Source organism: Staurois parvus, unplaced genomic scaffold, assembly GCF_062004578.1.
Source record: "Staurois parvus isolate SC_StPar_1 unplaced genomic scaffold, SC_StPar_1.0 ptg000147l, whole genome shotgun sequence".
Classification (NCBI taxonomy): domain Eukaryota; kingdom Metazoa; phylum Chordata; class Amphibia; order Anura; family Ranidae; genus Staurois; species Staurois parvus.
In genome coordinates, this window is record NW_028317943.1 from 260001 (window position 1) to 282500 (window position 22500).

General features: G+C 40.3%; 1 protein-coding gene across 1 annotated transcript in view; it reads right to left on the reverse strand.

The window, feature by feature from the left end:
* The window catches only part of LOC149464702 (zinc finger protein 277-like), a 110306-nt gene that overhangs the window by 72768 nt on the left and 15038 nt on the right, over window positions 1-22500 (reverse strand). The window contains exon 2 of the mRNA XM_089673953.1: window positions 13036-13237. Within this exon, the coding sequence (XP_089530079.1) occupies window positions 13036-13237 (202 nt within the window). The remainder of the gene's footprint in view (window positions 1-13035; window positions 13238-22500) is intronic.

Here is a 22500-nt window from a genome sequence, read left to right on the forward strand (position 1 = left end):
CTGCAACAAAAAGTAACAAATGGAAATTTTTTTACCTGCAAAACAATGTGCATTTATTATTTTTTCGCAAAAAGTGAACTTATCCTTTAAAGTCAAAATCTATTCCGTGGTCTAAGTTCTTATCCCTCAGATCATCAATCAGAACAGTCTTGTTCTCAAGAAAAGAGAAAAGGTACATTATAGTGCAGTAACAAATACTAAAAAAAAAAAAAAACAAAACCTAAAAAAGTTAGGGGCCAGTCAGATTCCGAAAACTAAAAAGAAGGCATAGCCTAAAATTGGCATAGTATGACAAACTGATGTCAGTGATACCACTGTGGGCAGCACAGTGACTAAATGGTTAGCACTTCCGCCTGGCAGTACTAGGGTTGTCGGTTCGACCACAGCACCACCTGTCTGGAGTTTGCATGTTCTCCCTGTGCCTGCGTGGGTTTCCTCCGGGTACTCCGGTTTCCTCTCACACTCCAAAGACATGCTGGTAGGTGAATTGGCTCCTGTCTAAATTGTCCCTACTATGTGTATGTATGAATGTGAGTTAGGGACCTTACAGATTGTACACCCCTTGAGGGTTAGGGACCAGGGGCGGACTGACCATTTGTAAACTCGGGCACTGCCCGAGGTCAGTAGGGGGCCCCATGAGATGCCCCTGGTACCTTTTTCATAGGCTTTTTGAGTATGGGCAAGGACACAGGGGCCCCATGATCCCCTATTGCCCGGGGGCCCCATGAGTTGTCAGCCCGCCCCTGTTAGGGAATGATGTGAATGTACAATATATATATATGGAAAGTGCTGCGTAAATTGACTGCGCTATATAAATACCTGCAATAAATACATAAATACCAAGATTCCTGGCTTTTAGGATATTTTTTTTTGCGATGCTGATTATTTGGCAATAGTGGGATTATTCTGTCTGCTGTAGTGTAGGTGATCACTGTAGAGGGGGTGGTATCTCCTGGGCTTTAGTAGTCCCCTTTCCTAGTTCTAGAGCTGCTGGTATTTTCTGAGTGGCATACAAGCCTTTGAAAATCAAGGCCAATATGTTCTCTGGTTTCAACATGGCTTTTGTAATAAATTCACTACAATCACATCTGCTCATACAATGTAGCATGGGAGTAAAGTTATACAACACGGAAGCACTGCAAGCAGCAAACTGAATCTGACTGCAACAGATTTAAAATAGAAATCAGACTTAGGTAAATGGATTGGGTTTTCTAACTTAAATAGAGTTGACATTTTCCTAGATACCATTTACAGCTCATTGATTGATTTACTTGTTCCCAATGTTGTAGATTGTTAAGCAGACATAGAACACCACAAAAGCAACAGCAGACTATATATAGCCACAAAATGATCAGACGTTTATGTATAGGATAAATAGACTATAATGACATTTAAAACAGCAAAAGAGGACTGCATAAAGCCAATAAATGTAAGAGTGCTCCATGTGATATTATCTGCTCCAAATCAACTTTTTTGCTGCAACTGTATCAGTTACAATCGTTTTACATAAATATTAAACAGAATTTGGTTTTAAATGTGTTTCATGCATAAGGGTTCATGTACACTGCAGCTGATAAACTCACGTTTAGGAGCTTTTCTGCTTTTTTTTCAGCAGCTCCTAATGTTTTCCTATGTGTCCGTGTACACTGTCGTTTACAGGCAGTTAAGTTTACAGTTGTTTTTTTAAAACGCACCAAACTTGTGTTCAGGAGTAGATTTTATCAGCGTTTCAAACGCCAAACGCTTGTAAACGCAGCTAACTGCCTTTATAAGCATTTGCATTTAGAAGCATTTGACTGGTCCATATCCAGGGCACAATTCACTAAGCGGTATCCTACCGCATCAGAGTATGCAGTAGGATACCATATAGCATTTTTTTTTTTTAAATCTAATTTTAATCCACTAAAAAAGGCTACTAAAATACCGCATGATTTTATCAAGTCATGCGGAATTTTAGTAGTGAAAAGCACGCATCATGTTTCTGCTATCAGCAGGATTTCCACTGACAACTGTATGTAAAAGAAAGAATTGCCAGCAATTCAAAAACAATTTTAAAAAACTGGTGTGGGGTCCCAACTATCATCCATACCAAGCCCTTCAGGTCTGGTATGGCTTTTTGAGGGGAAGCCCCACGCCAAAAAATCCATACCCTTATCCGAGCATGCAGCCCGGCAGGTCAGGAAAGGGGGGGGGCTAGCAAGCATGAGCACCCCCTCCCCCCTGAAACATACCAGGCCACATGCCCTCAACATATAACTCATGCAGTATTTTAGTAGCCTTTTTTAGTGGATTTACTATTTTTCAGTGCATTCTGGGCATTTGGGAGCGTCTCCTGAGGTTATCTTTTAAAAACGCTGCTAAACACATTATGCAAATGCGGCTAATCTGACATTATTTAACTTACGTTTTCCAGCAGTTTCCAGCGTTCAGAAGAGTTTTCCAAACGCCCCTAAGAGGTTTACAGTTAACTGAGCATCTCAACATTTAAAGCGTATCTACAGCTACAACACCAACTGTTGTCACCAAAACTGAACATAAAAAAAAGTGAGAACTGTCTAAGGGTCCATGAACACTTGGCTTAAAAAACGCTGCATCTACAGAAGTTTTTCTTGTAGAAGCAGCTCAATGTTATCCTATGGGCTTGTTTACACTTGACTAAATTTCTAACCAAAACACTCCTATAGCTTTAGTATAGGCGTTAGACAGGTGTTAATGAACTATAGTATGGGCATTAGACTGGCTTTTTACAAGCATTAAAACTGTCCCCAAATGACCCAAGTGCAGTTTTCAAGCATTTTATAAGCGCTTTACAAGCGTTAAAACCACATCACAAATGCCTATAAATAACCTGTAATGTTAATAACGTGCTGCAACCACACCACAAATGCCTTGCAAACGCCTGCAACAGCATTTGTGCGTCACCATAGACTTGAATGGGAGGCATTGAAAGGCTTCAAACTCCTCCTGACTCGACATAAGGCTTCAATTTTGAAGCGACGGGACGCTAACGCTTCATGTTTTGATAATGTGAACAGCCCTGTGTGTTGCCCATGTAGCATTTGCATAGGCGTTTGAGGAGCGTTAAAAATTCCGCTCAAATGCCTGCTTTCAATACCAGTGTGAACTAGGCCTATGGGGTTGATTTACTAAAACTGGATAGTGCACAATGGGTTGCAGCTCTGCATAGAAACCAGTCAAACTTTAACCATTTCAATACCGGGCAATTTTACACCTTCCTGCCCAGGCCATTTTTCACGTTTCAGCGCTCTCACACTTTGAATGACAATTGTGCGGTCATACAACATTGTACCCAAACTAAAATTTTATCATTTTCTTCACACAACTAGAGCTTTCTTTTGGTGGTATTTAATCACCACTGGGGTTTTTATTTTTTGCTAAATTAACAAAAAAAGACCAAAAATTTTGAAAAAAAAACACGTTTTTCTTTGTTTCTGTTATAAAAGTTTACAAATAAATAATTGTTCTTCATAAATTTAGGCCAAGATGTATTCTGCTACATGTCTTTGGTGAAAATAACCCAAATTAGGATGTATTATTTAGTTTGTAAGAAAGTTATAGAGTTCACAAACTATGGTATAGATCTGAATATTGATCAGTCCTGAAGTACTGACAGCCAATCTAATTTCTTGAGGTCCAAGAATGTCAGAACAGTACAGAAATCCCCAAATGACCCCTTTTTGCAGAGTAGACAGTCCAACGTACTTCATAAGAGGAATGGCGAGTTTTTTGAAGTTGTATTTTTTTTGTCATAATTTTTCGGAAAATGAAAAAATTAAAAAAATTATTTTCACTATTTTTTTTTTTTACATACTGTCACCAGTGCAGTACAGTGTCATCATATAACTGGCATGGCGGTGAACAGGGACACTGACTGGTGACAGTATGAAAAAAAAAATATATATATATTTTTTTTTTTATATTACATTTTTTTAATTTTTCTTTAAGATTTTTTTTTCATATTTTACTATGACCAAAGTGATCAGTATTTTTTTTTTTTTTTACACAATTTGCTTATAGCAAAGAATTACTTTGCTATAAGCAAGCATTTACCTGAATGAAATCGATTCATTCAGGGGTTTTTTTTTGTTTTGTTTTTTGTGCTTAGCTGTGATTTGGTCACAGCTAATCACATGACATGTGCATGTGATTAGCTGTGACCATTCACAGCTAGACACTAGTATACAATGGATGGCATGAATGAAGCCATCCATTGTATACAAAGGTCATGTGACCTGCTGTGATTGGTCACAGCAGGTCACATGGTATCAGCAACGGGGTCGGTACTCAGATCTGTCATCGGCCGTGTCCGAGGTACACGGCCGGTGACAGATTGCGCCGCTGCGCGGCTCTGCATTAGCGCAAACTGCGCATGTGCGGGAGCACGTCAAATGGCGTGCACCCGGAATGCCGAAGCACTTTTGAAGCCGCCAAACGGCCATTGGCCGGGCAGCTAATGGTTAATTGAACAAGATGAAGTTAGAAGCTGACTGGCTGCACCAGGTTTTGCACGCTCCAGTTTTAGTAAAATCGACCATGCACATTAGGACATTAAAAAGGAGGTATATTTTAAGCTCCCCCCCCAAAAAAAAACAAAACAACCACACGTTCTGGTTTGCATTTTTGAGTTTTCTGGCAAGATAAAAAACGCTATACACTCCTAAACACCTGTACAACATGCTTTATATGAGCGTTTTGTTTCTGCCAAAAGAGCTTACTTTTTTTTTAAGCCCAGTGTGCATTGAACCTACGAGTGGATATTCTTCATTTTCAATAGATTTCCTCTTGCGTTCTATTGTTTCTATGGAAACTGAAGAGAAATCTCCCCAATGGGATACTGACAGCAAAAAGAAAAAAAATATATTAAAAAAAAAGGGGTTTTGAGGTTTTCCCTACTGTAGCCAATAAAAAGATCTTTTAGCTTTAAATATTAACCAGTTCCCACCCAGCCTATAAGGAGAAGAAAGGTCGAGCAGGACTGTCATCAATGTGGGTGGGAGTCATATGATCATCACGCTGCCGTGAGATCTGTCACCGGACCGATCTGTGTACCAGCCTGTTGCCAGTACCATGTGACCACTGTGCCCAATCACAGCAGGTCACATGACAATTGTACACAATGGATGGCTTCCTGTTATGCCATCCATTGTATGCAATTGTGTTGGTAACTGTGATTGGTCACAGTGATCACATGTACAGACTAGGCCAATCACAGCCCATCTGTGTCATGTCATTAGCTGTGTCCAATCACAGCTAATCACAACAACAAAAACACAGAACGAATCGATTTTAGGTAAATGCTTGCCTATAGCATTGAAATTCACTGCTATAGGCAATCATAAAGTGTAATAAATAAACAAATACTGATCACTTCCCCAGAGTAGTACAATGTTAGCATAGTAAAATTATAATACTCTGGTCATAGTGTTTTATTTAAAAAAAAAAAAAAAAGGAAAAAAAAAAACTTGTTTAACCATTAGCCGCCCGGCCAATGGCCGTTTGGTGGCTTCAAAGGTGTCTCTGCACTCCGGGTGCACGCCATTTGGCATGCTCCCGCACATGTGCAGTTTGCGCTAATGCAGAGTGGCGCAGCAGTGCGATCTGTCACCGGCCGTGTACCTCGGACACGGCCGATGACAGATCCGAGTACCGACTCCCGTTGCTGGTACCATGTGACCTGCTGTGACCAATCACAGCAGGTCACATGACAGTTGTATACAATGGATGCCATCCATTGTATACTAGTGCCTAGCTGTGAATGGTCACAGCTAATCACATGCATATGTCATGTGATTAGCTGTGACCAAATCACAGCTAAGCACAAAAAAAAAAAAAAAGCTGAATGAATCGATTTCATTCAGGTAAATGCTTGCTTATAGCAAAGTAATTCTTTGCTATAAGCAAATTGTGTAAAAAAAAAAATAAATACTGATCACTTCCCCAAAGTAGTACACTGTTACTATGGTAACATTGTACTACTTTGGTCATAGTAAAATCTGAAAAAAAAATCTTAAAAAAAATAAAAAAAAAATGTAATAAAAAATTAAATATAATAAAAAAATTAAAAAAAAATGTATATATTTTTTTCATACTGTCACCAGTCAGTGTCCTTGTTCAACGCCATGCCAGTTATATGATGACGCTGTACTGCACTGGTGACAGTATGTAAAAAAAAAAAAATAGTGAAAATAATTTTTTTAATTTTTTCATTTTCCGAAAAATTATGACAAAAAAATACAACTTAAAAAAACTCGCCATGCCTCTTATGAAGTACGTCGGACTGTCTACTCTGCAAAAAGGGGTCATTTGGGGATATCTGTACTATTCTGACATTCTTTGACCTCAAGAAATTAGATTGGCTGTCAGTACTTCAGGATTGATCAATATTCAGATCTATACCATAGTTTGTGAACTCTATAACTTTCCTACAAACTAAAAAATACATCCTAATTTGGGTTATTTTCACCAAAGACATGTAGGAGAATACATCTCAGCCTAAATTTATGAAGAACAATTATTTATTTGTAAACTTTTATAACAGAAACAAAGAAAAATGTTTTTTTTTTCCAAAATTTTTGGTCTTTTTTTGTTAATTTAGCAAAAAATAAAAACCCCAGCGGTGATTAAATACCGAGAAAACAAAAAAAGAAAGCGCCAATCAACAGTATCAATCCTCTCCAGCAGCAAACCTTTAACCCAAAATATTGGTAAAATATAAAAAATCAGCAATTGGAATGTGCTAAAATATATCAAAATTAATATCACAAATATGTGTATAAAAGTCCCAACATTATAAATACAAAAAACTTTTCAGTGAAAATAATCCATAAATTTCGTGCATATAAGTGTATAGAAGAAATGTCCAACACCCCAAAAACAGAAAATTTTCTTCTTTAAACATGTAATTCCACCGTGCTTTATCCACCACCAAATGAATGGAATAAACTCACCAGAGCTCAATGCTGATTAGATTATAAATCAGCACAAGCGCGTTTGCTCTGGGAGCGATGAATAAGTAGATCATGAAGCAGCACTCTATAGTATAGACACTTCCAGATAGCAGGAACAATACTCTGCAGTGATTTTGAGGTATAGCCAAGACTCCTTATAAAACGATCATCCTCCAAATGTATAGTAACATCAAATGGGTCTCCCAGGTGGCTTCTGTTTGTCTTTATGTAATTTAGGTAAATAATATGATTATTATGAGTATTATTTACCTAAATTACATAAAGACAAACAGAAGCCACCTGGGAGACCCATTTGATGTTACTATACATTTGGAGGATGATCGTTTTATAAGGAGTCTTGGCTATACCTCAAAATCACTGCAGAGTATTGTTCCTGCTATCTGGAAGTGTCTATACTATAGAGTGCTGCTTCATGATCTACTTATTCATCGCTCCCAGAGCAAACGCGCTTGTGCTGATTTATAATCTAATCAGCATTGAGCTCTGGTGAGTTTATTCCATTCATTTGGTGGTGGATAAAGCACGGTGGAATTACATGTTTAAAGAAGAAAATTTTCTGTTTTTGGGGTGTTGGACATTTCTTCTATACACTTATATGCACGAAATCTATGGATTATTTTCACTGAAAAGTTTTTTGTATTTATAATGTTGGGACTTTTATACACATATTTGTGATATTAATTTTGATATATTTTAGCGCATTCCAATTGCTGATTTTTTATGGTGATTAAATACCACCAAAAGAAAGCTCTAGTTGTGTGAAGAAAATGATAAAATTTTAGTTTGGGTACAGTGTTGTATGACCGCGCAATTGTCATTCAAAGTGTGAGAGCGCTGAAACCTGAAAAATGGCCTGGGCAGGAAGGTGTAAAATTGCACGGTATTGAAACGGTTAAAAAAAAAAAAGTGATACAAAAAAAATTATTAAATATATATTTATTACAGTGGGTAAAATAATTATTGAACATGTCAACTTTTTCTAGGTAAATAATTTTCTAAAAGTGCTATTGACATTGAAATTTTCACCACGTGTTAGTAACATTTTCACCACGTGTTCATCTGCGGAGACACCAATCACACCCTCCATCCCTTCCTTGATAAATCCCCTCCAACTGCCTCTCACATCTACTTCGAAACATTCCTTTCAGCAATTGCTCCATCACCATTTCTTAGTAGATTCTTGGAGAGAACATAACCCGGTCAGGCGTCAATATACTTATTATTCCTACCCACATAAAACGTTCTCCTGCATAGACCATATCTTAATCACTATCAGCTCCTCTTCCCAGCTCTTAGCACGGTCATTATGTCTATGTCCTCTCTGGTCCCCTCTACCAAAGATGCTGCCTGGATTCTCAACGATAATTTATTGTCCCACCCATCCCATTGTCTTGACCTAGAGATAGCGATCAAGGACTATGTGTCCAAGAACTGCTCTCCAGATATCTCTCCCCTACTTTTATGGGAGGCACATAAACCAAACCTTAGCCGAGTTTGTTTCAGAAAATCATCTGTCATTAGTAAAGAGAAACGTTTACCATGTCAGTGCCTGGAAGCAGCTTACAACAAATCCCACTCAGCATTTCAAGCAACTCCTTCATCAGGGAACCAACAAGCTCTAGAAAAGTCAAGATTAGAGCTCAACCTCTTTTTGACGACTCAAACTGAACTGTCTCTTCGCCGATCTCATCATAAATACTATACAAAAGCAAACAAGCTGGATACATTCCTGGCCCTCGCACTTCGTAGACTAGATCGTGCCACCAAACCTATCCGGTTGAAGATTTCCAAAGACAGTTACACAAGTAACCCCATACGGATACTCCAAACCTTCCATAAATAACTGGCCCATTTATACTCCCACACAGAATCCTTCGACTAGACTCATAGCAAAAAACCTCTCTCTCGTATCACCCTCCCGAAATTAACAATCCTTCAGCAGGAAGGACTTAAAAAGCCGATCACCCAAGAGGAGATACTGAACGCTATCGAAACCCTGAAAACACGTAAACGCCCCGGTCCAGACAGAGTTCTCCACCGCATATTATAAGAAATTTGCCCATCTCCTTTCCCCCATGTTAGCGAACACCTTTAATGCCACCCTAGCCGGTCAGTCATTCAAGCCACCATAACCATGATTTCGAAACCTAATGACTCCTCTTGGTCTAATTACAGATCCATTTCTCTCCTCAATATAGACATTAAACTCCTCGCAAATATTTTCTCTACTCACCTCAACCCAATCATTGGCTCCCTTGTTTACAATGATCAAGTAGGCTTCATCCCCACTCGCCAAGCGGGTGATAATATCCAACACGCAGCTCTTCCTGCTCCCATAGCTCATACCCGTAGCATCCCCGCTTGTTTTCTGTCTCTGGACATTAGGAAAGCCTTTGACACGGTTTCCTGGCCATACCTTCATTTCATACTCCAACATTGGGGTTCTGGAGCTCATTTCCTCTCATGGATATCCTCCATATATTGTAATCCTTCGGCTAGTAAACGCTACATGGGACACAAATCAGACCCTTTCCCAATTCAGAAAGGCACCCGTCAACGATGCCCACTTTCACCGTTGCTTTTCACTGTAGCCATCGAGCACCTTGCTGTTCTAATCTGAGCCTATCCCAATATCCAAGGGCTCGTAATAGGCGGCTTGTATCACAAACTTTGCCTTTTTGCAGAAGACGTACTCCTCTTTATGACTTCTCCATTAATCTCAGCCCTTAATTTGCTCCGTCTCCTTCACAACTTTGGTTGAATGTCTGGCCTCCAGGACAACCCCCAAAAATCGACTACACTAAACATTTCCTTGTCCCCTCAAGAGTTAGCCCGCCTGCAAAATGCTCTACCATTTTCCTGGTCTCCTTACTCCATCTCTTATCTGGGCATTAAACTGACAGTCTGCCTAACCTTTATTCAGCTAACTACCTCCCCATGCTAACTCATGGTCTACTCTCCCTCTGGCATGGATGGGTAGGATTACGGTAATAAAAAATGACCATCCTGCCCAAGATTTGTTTCACATTCTTCAACGACGTACTTATACTTATGTTTGGGGCTCTATCCATCCCCGTATCCCACCATTCAAAAATCTAAACCTCTGGGTGGCCTAGGCCTTCCCAGCTTTATGAAGTACTATTATGCCGCTCATCTCGAGCAACTCCCAAAATACCATGTGAGATTTGAAACCCCATTATGGGTTGCCGTGGAGTCGGTTAACTGAGACCCTTTATCTGTTGCAAACCTTCTATGGCTCCAGCCTTCAGACCGCTGGACACTTCAAAACCCAATCACTCGCCACTTCTTATCCCTATGGGATCGACTCAAATCTCGACATTCCCTCCAATCGCCCCATAACCCCCTACTCTCTTTTCTCCATATTCCTGCTTTCTCACCAGCCTGGTCCTCTCCTCATTCCTTCACAGCTTGGTCCTCAGCAAACTTACTTCGAGCCTATAAGTTTTTGACTATAACTGGGAATAAATCCTTTCCTTCTCTTCGTGAATCATATTCTCTCCCAGTGTCCAAAATCTTTAGATACCCACAACTCAACATTTCTTCACTCCCTTGTCTACAAAATCCTCCCCTACCAGAACGAAAGTTCTTGTAAGGAGGACCCACATAGATGGGGTCTCATCTCGGTGCTATATTTGCACCTTCAGTCATCCAGAACCTCCCCAACCCCTCCTATGTCACCAAGTGGGATGAAGACCTCGGTACCAGTTTGGCCCTACTGATTGGGACCAATTTGGCTAGCCACCAAATCGACTTCACAGAAAAATAGTTGCTGTAGAAACCAGTTACAATTACAAGGTCCTAACCCGCTGGTACCTGGTCCCGGCAAGGATTGCGAAATATATCCCCAATTATTCTCCTGATTGTGTTTTTGGGGATGTATGATGGTAGGTACTTACTTTCATGTATGGAGGTCATGCCCGGTTGCTCAAGCTTTTTGAACTGAAATTTTTAACATTTTATCTTCCCTTTTCACGACGCCCCTTCCTCCAAATCCGGTTATTGCACTATTGAACCTTAAGCCACAACACTTATCTAAACGCCATTTTAAAAACTCCTTTTGCATATAACCACAGCTGCCAAACAAATTTTGGCGAAATCCTGGAAGTCCCCTTCCCTCAGCGTGCTCAAAGTTAGAAACAAGTTGACGCAAGCTATGATTCACGCTAAAGGTAGACACGACCATTACAAACACCATTCCCAAATTTACGGCTCCCTGGGTTGAACGTTACTTTCTTCCAAACTTTGATCAATCATTGCTTCTCTCTTGATAGCCACCAATCAAGTCCCTCAGGCATGTACTATGCTGACCCTTTGTCGGGTTTGGTCCCAGGAATCTTACCCTTCTCTGTAGCCACATTTCTATGCTATCTGCCTTGCCCTGTGTTCCCTCTACTTTTCTCTCTGACACTGTTCCCCTCCTTTTCTTTTTATCTTTTATTTTCTTTCCTCACTTTGCAATTGATATCCAACAGCGGGACCCAATGTTATTCACGGGAGCTGAACTCCCACGTCCACATACTTACATAATAACGGGCTGCCCTTTTTCTTCTTAACCGCAAGTTGCCTTATTTGATTTAGGTCCACTGTTGCTCTATTTACTACAGAGTTCTACCTTCATTAGTTGTACTATGCTTTACTATGTCAGGATACGGTTTCCCTCTGTTTGAACTTGAATAACAACTTTATCATTGCTAGTGTACCTAGGGTTCCCTATTGCTAGTATGCACATTGTATGCTTTGCATTGCTCATTGTCTTCATTTTCATTCAATAAAATGTTTGAACAAAATAAAACAAAATATTGTGAAAAAACGTTTTTTACATTACTTGAATTTTCAACAATTGAGTACTGACGTGATACTTTTTTTTTTATTTGCACCAACATACAATTTTGAGGACAAGCTTTCGGGTATGTCCCCTTCTTCAAGGTCCAGGCAGTACTATTTCACAACAATTTTTAAAAAAAATGACAAAAAATTTACAACTACAAAAAACGCACCATGCCTCTTACTAAATACCGCAGACTGTCTACTTTCCAAAATTGGATAATTTGGGGATATCTGGACTGTCCTGACATTTTTGAGCCTCAAGAAATGAGATCAGTGCCATCAGTACATCAGGACTGACTGATTTTCAGATATATACCAAAGTTTGTGGACTCTATAACTTTCCTACAGACTAAAAAATATAAACTAATTTAGGTTATTTTCAACAAAGAAATGTAGCAGAACATGTTTTGGCCTACATTTATGAACAACAAATTATTAAATGCCAAAATGTTATGACAGAACATTTGTGGTCTTTTTTTGTTTATTTAGCAAAAAAAAATCATTGGTGATTAAATACCACCAAAAGAAAGCTCTATTTGTGTGCCAAAAAACTATAAAAATTTAGTTTGGGTACAGTGTTGCATGACCACACAACTGTCACTCAAACTGTGAGAGTGCCAAAAGCTGAAAATTGGCCTGGACAGGAAGGGGGTAAAGATGCAATGTATTGAAAAATTGTTAATTTTATTGTCCATGAAAAATAATTTAAGAGTAATAAACCTTTTCAGAAAAATGAAAAGGTGAACACTACACCCTCTCTTTGCGCCTCCCCAGTACTCTCAACACATACCTTTGCACAACTGGTCTTCATCCCCTTCTTTCTGTAGCGCTTCCAGGACAGATTAGAGCGATTCTGATTGGTCAATGCAGTCATATGCCACCGAAGATTAATCAGTATGACTCTGATCCATCCTGGAAGCCCTAAAAAAGAAAGGGAAGAAAGACAGGGATTTCAAGTTCCTGGACAGTTACATCAGCTCCATGGGCTCTGACAGTTAATCACCAAAAATGTTTTAAACTTTTTTCGGAAAAGGAGAACTAATTTTTAATTTAACAAATTGATGTTATAAGAAATTCTAGATCAATAAAAAACTTTTTTCTTGTTTGTGTTTCACTGAGAAAACCTAATAACTATATGTTAAAAAAAAAAAAACAAACACACATTTACAGCGTGTCAATAATAAAACACGGTCCTTACCTCCTAAAATTTGCTATTAACTTTACATCGGCAATGACAAGCTTATGCTCAATAATCATATGTTTGATGAGTCCGTCCTTTTCCGCCACCTTGTACAGCTGTTCACAGAACATACATGGCAAATGCACAGCATCACTTGGGACAGTTGTAGGTCCTGGACTTTCTGGAAATGAGAGAGGTTCCAGGATGCAGTCCTTGATATCTGCAATGAAATTAAAGCACACTTGATGTACAAATTCAATTAAGTAATACTTTAACACTAAAAGTATCACTTTTATACATCCAGCAACAAAAAATAATCGAATATTATCACTTTCATTACATTTCTAAATCTGAAAACAGACATTTTGCAGTATGAATGTCTGCAAGGTAATTCACACAAAAACAATTCAGGCTGATGGATTACACAGTCATTCATGACTGCTTTACCAGCAAATCTCGGAAACCCTTTCATGAGCAGAAAGGATGTTTCAAACTACTTATTTCCTGCAAATATGTACACTGGATTAGCCATCCTCCTCCACAACTTTAAAGGCCATTAACAAGCTTGGATATATACATGCTTAGCATGCACATATTCTACAGATGGATACCAGAGCACCTCTGGAACATATGTCCCCATTCTGCTTCAGATATTTCATATAAAAACACCTACTAACAGTTCCACAATTATTTGGCTAAAATGAAAATAAAATCTAGTTGGACACAAAAATGTTTTAAAAGTTCAAGCGGTTATTTTTGCTGTTATTCCTAATACAGCTTGAACTATTTACTACAGTAAAGGAAGATTTACACTGCCTGCCAATTGTGTGTTTAAAGACATCATATGCAAAACTTCACTCTGTTGTGAGATGAAGAGTCAAAATGGAGCAGAATTATAAATAAGCCTTTCTTAGACATGGTTCCATCCAATGAACGCTTTGGTTCCTTAAAGTGTTAATAAGGCATTTTTTTCTTTTTAACAAACATGTTATACTCACCTGCTCTATGCAGTGGTATTGCACAGAGCGGCCCTGATCCTCCTCTTCTTGGGATCCCATTGACGATCCTCCACTCCTCCTGCTATGGGGACACAAGCTGTGTGCTCGCTCCCGACCTGCGAGTCTATGGAGCCATGCTCCATAGACACACACAGCGGGATATAGACACACACACACACACACACACACACACACTTCCTCTTCACCACATTTGATTGACAGCAGCAGGAGCCATTGGCTCTTGCTGCTGTCAGTTTGAGTCTTCGTGTGACGAGGAATGGAGAGAAAAGATGCAGCCATGCACAGTGCTGATCTCTTCTCCCCTCTCTTCCCTCTAACACAGGGAAGGAGGAGCACAGGGAAGCTAAATATGTTTTTTATATCAATACAGTAAGATAAAAAAAGAAACCTTTTTAGATTTAGTATCACTTAAAGTGCTAATTAGAGGTTCCTTGATCTGTGAGCAGATAATTCTCCCACCAACACTGCCCAGGGTAAAAGGGACAATTTTCCACTAACCATCAAGGTAGAGAGCTGCTTCTACCCTGACCACTAATGTTGGGGGATACCACAATTTTTTTTTTGACTCCATTTCTTTTCTGTTATGCATTTCCAAATTTTTATTAAAACTAATTTTGTCCTACTGAGCAAAAGGATGTTAAATGATCCACAGTGGGGTCTCATTTTACCTATTACTAATACTATGTTCTGTTTTTTACGTTGTAATATAATCTGTTCAAACTGAAATTAAAAAGGTTTACTGCACTTAAGAATCTGGTCCTGGATGCTCCTTCTTGTACCTGTAAATTAAATGTTGTTTCTGTCAATTTCAACAAACCCTTGAATGTAAAAAAGGTAGGTAAGAAATAAACAAACACAGTTAATACCGGAAAACTCCTTTTCCAGGAATCTTCCATGATGATAACATGAGAGATAGGCTCCACCTACAGGAAACACAAGCACAGAGGTTAAAAGCTCTCCACCCACTACTGACCCTTAGTATTACCAAAGATAAACTGAAAATCAAGCAAAAAGCACCCACACATAAAATTAAAACACTTTAGGATGAATAACTTAACTTTCCAGGAATCCTGCCCTAAGGTTCTAGGAGTGGTTTTGCTTGCCTTTCAGTTCATCTTTGGTAATACGGAGAGGCAGTAGTGGGTGGGGAGCTTTTAACCTCTCTCTGTGCAAGTGTTTCCTGTAGGAGGAGCCTCTCACATGATCATCCTGGAAGTTATCAAGTAATAAAACTGTGTGGTTTCTTAAGTCATACTCCACAATAGGCTACAAAGATGTATAGTTTAGGAGGGTACAAAGCCTTTTAAAGCTTTAAACAGCCAGCCAAAGACCATTCTAGACAAGACCAAAAGGTCAATACTGCCAAGTTTGAAAGGTGGCTGTGCATGTGTCTGCAGGAAACACAAGAACTGAGGGGCAGTAGTGAGTGGGAAGCTTTTAAAGTGGTTCTACAGCCTCGAGGCTTTTTACCTTAATGCATTCTATATTAAGGTAAAAAAATCTCTGTGTAAGAGAATCCCCTCTGCTCCCCCTTATAATCACCTGTGCCCCATCGCGATCCAGCGCTGCTCGTGAGAGCTGCGGCTCTCCTGGCTTTGTCCTTCCTCATCCGGCAATCGATAGCAGCAGGAGCCATTGGCTCCCTCTTCTGTCAATCAACTTCAGTAACAAGAGAGCAGGGAGCGGGGTCGAGTCCCGCTGTCTGTGTCAATGGTGAGCCCGCACAAGTGCCCCCATGAGAATCTGATTCCTATCGGGGGCACCAGCAAAAGGAGAGGAGCCAGGAGCACCAGCCAAGAGGAGGATCATGACCACTCTGCGCAACTCTATTGCACAGAGCAGGTAAGCATAGACATTTTTTTTCTCCTTTACAATCACTTTAACCTCTGTCTGTGCTTGTGTTACCTGTAGGAGGAGGTGCCTATCCCTCATGTAACTGTCCTGGAGGAAGACTAGGAAAATAATAATAACAAGTTTGTACACTCCTCCCACCCATATAGTTAGAATTGCAAACCCACACTATAAAATTAAAAAATAGTTTGTTACATTCTGTGCCAGATCATATAACCAAATTTATTTTGCCTTTCTATATTGGCAAATACATTTCTAACACTGTTGCAAAGTGTAGTTGGAGGAGGATAGTACCAAAAATATAGCCAAAGTTCACACCAGTGAAGCTTTGAAATTGCGCTACTTCATGCAACTTCAAAGAAGACTATTCAGTGCAACTTCATTCTGGCTTACGGACATATTGTGCGAACTTCATTTAACAGATGTCAATGCAAGTTGCAATGAAATCACACAAAAATAGTGCAAGAACCTTTTTCGAAGTCGCTGTGACTTGTGTCACACCAATTTGAATGGTTCCATTGCTGTTAAAGGGGTGTGGTTTGTCATGTGATTTTGAACTCTCAAGTCAAATGACAATTTGCATTGTATGAATCAGGGTTTAAACACTCTTTATAGGATTGACTTCTTGCTGGAGAAGATAGATACAAAACAACAAATTAGCACAAGAGTTCGGTGTATTACTATAGGTTACACACTTAAGAAAAACAATGGATGTATTTCTTAGCGTTGGAAAAAAAAAAAAAAAAAAAAAAAAAGACAAAATCGCATAGTAACAGATAATGTGGAGTGATCTTCACCAGCTATATATAAACATTATTTACAGCGTGGGCACTCTGGCTAATGTGGTTTGTTAGTAATAAGTAGGGTTGTCATGGAGAGGTAAAGAAACCGACAAACAAGACACACAGAAAGTGAAAATCTGCATAACAATATTTATGTAAAAATGTTTTAAAATTTCCATACTTCTTCCATCCAAGATAAAAGAAATAAGGTGACCAGCATGAATAGGATCAGGTAAAGCATAAAAATGCAGTACATTGTTTAATATAGAAAAATAATTAATATGATAAAACTGCATGGATTAAGGCTAGGTTCACACCTATGCATTTTTAAACTGTGGTTCCATTTTGCAGAAATGCAGTGTAAGCCATTTAACATGATTTCCTATTGGTCACATTTGCATTTTTAGTGGATGTGCTTTTTAGAAAGAATCAGGGACTTCTTTTTCCGCACGGTTTTGCATTTTGGTCTAATAGACTTCAATAGAATCGCATCCAAAAACACAAATGCTGCATTTGTCCTGCATTTTGTACACATTTGCTGTTCGCATTTTTTTAACATGCTTCACTACAAACACCTCCCCTTGACAGCAGACTTCCCATGCTTCCATGCAAAACAGAAAGTCAGATCCAACACAGCAGCCAAGATGGTGAAGACAGGAGGTGCTGATACAACTGGTGAGGCCTGGCGTTTATCTTTATAATCCAGTTGACCCAGACTTCAAAGCAAAGCAACAGCAGGGATGGCAGGAAATAGCCCAAGAAATATATGCAAAATGGGATTCCTTCACTGTGAGACAGAAAAAAAAAAAAAAAAAAAGGGAGTACTATGGATGCACCTGTGACAAAACTGTATTCTGTTGATTGATGGTGCTGCATATATATATTTGTTAGGAATCATCACTGATATCCAGACTTCAGCTGGAGAACACATGCAGCCTTTTGCTTGCTTTTCTGACCTATGTGTTTTTTGAGATTCCTGCACAATATGCATTGGGAAATTCAAGTTGTTTTCTCTGCAGCAATGTGTTGCTGACAAGTGACAAGGGGAGGCAGATGATTTGGTGCAGTGCAGATAAGCCCATTATCTTTACTTCAGTTCTTATTCTGTAGTTTATTTTTTTTTTTATGCATCAGCCAAAAAAAAAGTAAATAAATGCACAGAACTCAAAAATGTGCGGATTTTTTTTTATTAGATTAATTTCAAGTGAAAAAAGACAAAATATAATTTTATAGCTAGAAGAACCACAAAATAGAACAAGAACAATAATACAGATGCAGAAAAAGAAAATGTGGATGCCAATATTTTCAATAGCCTAAAGCTGCCATGGCATCTGACCACTGGGAGACACAATGTAGGCACAAAATGCATCCCTGATAACGCCACCACTCCTGCTGCAATGAGCGGCTGTTGTATCTGCACTGGTCAGGTTATGGGAGATGGTGTCCTCAAACTGAAATCCATCCCGTTCACAAACAAAATTATGCAGGACACATACTGCTTTAATAGTATTCTGCATATTTGGATGAATGGGAGTGTGTAATGAATGTCATCTGTTAGCCAGAATGCCAAAAGCACACTCCACAACCCTACGGGCTCTAGTAAGGCGGTAATTAAACACCCTCCTCTCAACATTCAAGGATCAACTGGAAAAGGGCTTCAGTAGATGTTCACTAAGGGCAAACACCTCATCACCAACAAAAACGTAAGGTAGAGCCGGACCCCTTGTTCCTGGTAGTGGACTATTCAGTGGCAGGCCCAGTTCATTGTTTTGCAGCATCTGCTCAAATGAAGAAGTGTGCAAAAATACACTGCTCAAAAAAAAAAAATATGAAAGGAACACTTTTTAATCATCACATCAAATAAACTCCTGGGCTATTGATCAGCTCAGTTCAGCTGCTTTGGTGTTAATGAAATTAACAACAGGTGTACTAGATGGGCAACAATGAGTCAACCCTCAAAACAGGAATAGTTTTACAGGCGGAGGCCACAGACACATTTTTCCCTGCTCATCTTTTCTGACTGTATTTCACTAGTTTTGCAGTTGGCTAGGGTCAGTGTCACTACTGGTAGCATGAGATGATACCTGGACCCTACAAAGGTTGCACAGGCAGTCCAACTCCTCCAAGATGGCACATCAGTATGTGCCATTGCCAGAAGATTTGCAGTGTCTCCCAGCACAGTCTCAAGAGCATGGAGGAGATTCCAGAAGACAGGCAGTTACTCTAGGAGAGCTGTGCAGAGCTGTAGAAGGTCCTTAACCCATCAGCAGGACCAGTATCTGCTCCTTTGTGCAAGAAGGAGCAGGATGAGTACTGCCAGAGCCCTACAAAAGGACCTCCAGCAGGCCACTGGTGTGAATGTCTGACCAAATAATCAGAAACAGACTTCATGAGGGTGGCCTGAGGGCCCGACATCCTCTAGTGGGCCCTGTGCTCACTGCCCAGCTCCATAGAGCTCGATTGGTATTTGCCATTGAACACCAGAATTGGCAGGTCCGCCACTGGCGCCCTGTGCTTTTCAGAGATGAGAGCAGATTCACCCTGAGCAAATGTGACAGACATGAAAAGGTCTGGAGAAGGTTATGCTGCCTGTAACATTATTCAGCATGACAGTTTTGGTGGTGGGTCAGTGATGGTCCGGGGAGGCATATCCATGGAGGAACACACAGACCTCTACAGGCTAGACAATGACACCCTAACTGCCATTAGGTATCGGGAAGAAATCCTTGGAACCACTGTCAGACCCTATGCTGGTGCAGTGGGTCCTGGGTTCCTCCTGGTACACGACAATGCTCGGCCTCGTGTGGCGAGAGTATGCAGGCAGTTCCTGGAGGATGAAGGAATTGATACCATTGAATGGCCCCCCATGCTCGCCTGACCCAAGTCCAATAGCACAACTCTGGGATATCATGTTTTGGTCCATCCAACAACGTCAGGTTACACCTCAGACTGTCCAGGAGCTCAGTGATGCCCTGGTCTAAGATCTGGGAGGAAATATCCCAGGACACATCCGTTGTTTCATTAGGAGCATGCCCCCACTTTGTTAGGCATGCATACAAGCACGTGGGGGCCATTCGAACTACTGAGTATCATTCTGAGTTGCTGCAATTACATTTCAGCAAAATGGACTAGCCTGCTGCACCATTTTTTCACTTTTATTTTTGGGGTGTCTTTGAATTCAGTCGTCTGCAGGTTGATCATTTTAATTTCCATCAAACAATGGGGCCTCCTTATGTTCTGAACACATTCCCCAGTCCATATCAGTATATATATCCAGCATGATATTTTTCCCCATAGAGATCTGATGTGTTTTCAAAGTGTTCCTTTAATTGTTGTGAGCAGTGTACTTGAATCTGAGCTGCTTCCATAAGACCCAATATCTACGTACGTGAATCTATAATTGGCATGTGCCATGGCAAATACAACAAAGAAAAAATATTTTTTGTAGTTCCAAAAAAAAAACTACTGCCACTAGCTATGAACTTTACGATCCAAATAGGTTTCCCATCTATTGCACCAAGAAAATTTGGAAAATTGCATTGGTCACGAAACACCGCGTCTATGTTGCACCAGTCTTCCACCATAGGTTTCCTGAAGACCATATATGATGGAGCAGGTGTCACGTACAATGTAGCTTGCAGTCGATATCCCCACCATCAACTGGAAATGTAGACTAGATAGCGAATGTCCTATTGCAAGTTACCTGAAATTAAAAAAAAAAAAAATATTTGTATGTTTTGCATTCAAGGAGTTGTGTACAAGATGGGGGAGTGTTAAGAACTTCTACAATAGACATCTGAAGCTAGAATGGCAAGCAAGGAGTGGGTCTGGTGCCATGCGTTTTACCCCCTGCACAATTTTCCAAAGATCTGGAATTGCTCAGTCCAGTCCTAGAGATAAGAAAAGTAAGCTAGGATCAAAGCCTAATTTTAAACAGGTGTGTTTTAAATACAACTGATTGTTCAAATTTTGCTTCTCTCTGTGTTTACAGCACTGAGAACAGCTGGGATACTAAAGCAGCATGTGCAGAGGACCCTAGGGAGGGACCATCCACACAACTGAACACTCCAAATACTGGCTCGCCAGTATCCAGGGTGACAGAGGAGATGAGGGGAGGAAGAGTTCTGGAGGCCTTCTGCACCACCAAGTAATACATCTCTGAGGGGATGAGCATCAAAGAGGATAACTGCACATCAAAGCAAGAAGATGAAGACATTAAATGAGCTGGTAGCTCTTTCCAAAAACCAGATACAGTATCTCTATCACAGCAGTATGTTAAAACACACTGATCCCCTTTGTGGATCAGGTGCCACTGGAACAACAGGGGGAGATGATTATTGCTATGATGCAGTGCCTGACCTCCTTCATACCCTCTGCAAACCCACCCCCAATCTTGCCCCAGCAGCCACCACCCCAGGCCCCTTATACAGCATACCAACCTGCATGTGTGTACCAATAACCTGTGCGGCCCAATTATCAACCTCCACAATATGCCTTTCATGCTCAATCAACAATTTATTCACCTGCTACTGCTCCTACATGCTACCCAGAACCCACTCCTTGCTCTCCTGAGCCACAGCCGTATTACCATGAACATCATGATGATCAATCCCTGTAGATAGGGACCATATGAAAATTGCATCTATTGGCTGTTGGCAAAAATGTCATTTTTTGGTTAAGAAAAAATAAAAAAATAAAAAAATCAACAAATTTGGGGGTTTTAAAAACAAATGTTTTATTTAAAAAAAAAAAAAAAAGCTTTTTTGACATGTCAAATTAGTGTCAATATTTGACAGTTTAAAGTGTATATACTTACCATAATGTAATCATTAGATGTTCCACAGTAGTATGGCCTCCCAGAAGACTGTAATTTGGTGCTCCAGCTTTCTGCTCACAAGACCCAGAAATTCATCAAGACTTGTAATGTAAAAATGCATTAAAAAAACAAAAAAACAAAAACACAGGTGCCAAAAGGCAAAATGTACCACAAAATGCTAATGGAAAATGGATCAACTGCAAACAGCATAGATGTGAACCTAGCCTAAGAGATCAGCAAAACTGAACAATACCATGTTCAAATTTGATAAAACATGGACCCTGTTCACAAAACTTTCCCTGTGACCCAATTTTGTCCCCCATCGGTTTCATTTGTAAAAAGAACTGAGTGCATCTGTTGGACTGCACAGACCCTGGCCCAGCCTTATCCAACCTTTCCATCCCAGTCCCCTACACCCGTTTTTCTTTTCTAGTTTATTTTCCTTTGCATACACAGAACATTACTTAGTTGTGCTCTTCTGTAGATTTGTGTAAGGATGCTGGTAAGGTCTGGCTACTTGTTGTCCATTATATGGCTTTGGTTTAGTTTAGTACATCCAGTAATACTACAGGGTCACTTTAAAACTGACCTATTACATGCACTCTCGCATTCTTCCCCACCGTGCCATTATCCACGTCCTAATTCACCACTACTGCACCAACACGCACCTCCTAACTTCACCACTGCATCAACACACACACCTTTTCATTCTCTGCCACTGCACTGTTGCACACTTACTCTCCCCCACTGCACTAAACACAATTCCTCATTCTCCCCCCCCCCCCACTGCACTGACGTGCACCTCTTCACTCTCCCCCCCCCCCCCTGCACTGACGTGCACCTCTTCACTCTCCCCCCCCCCCTGCACTGACGTGCACCTCTTCACTCTCCCCCCCCCCCCTGCACTGACGTGCACCTCTTCACTCTCTTCCCCCCCACTGCACTGACGTGCACCTCCTCACTCTCTTCCCCCCCACTGCACTGACGTGCACCTCCTCACTCTCCCCCCACTGCA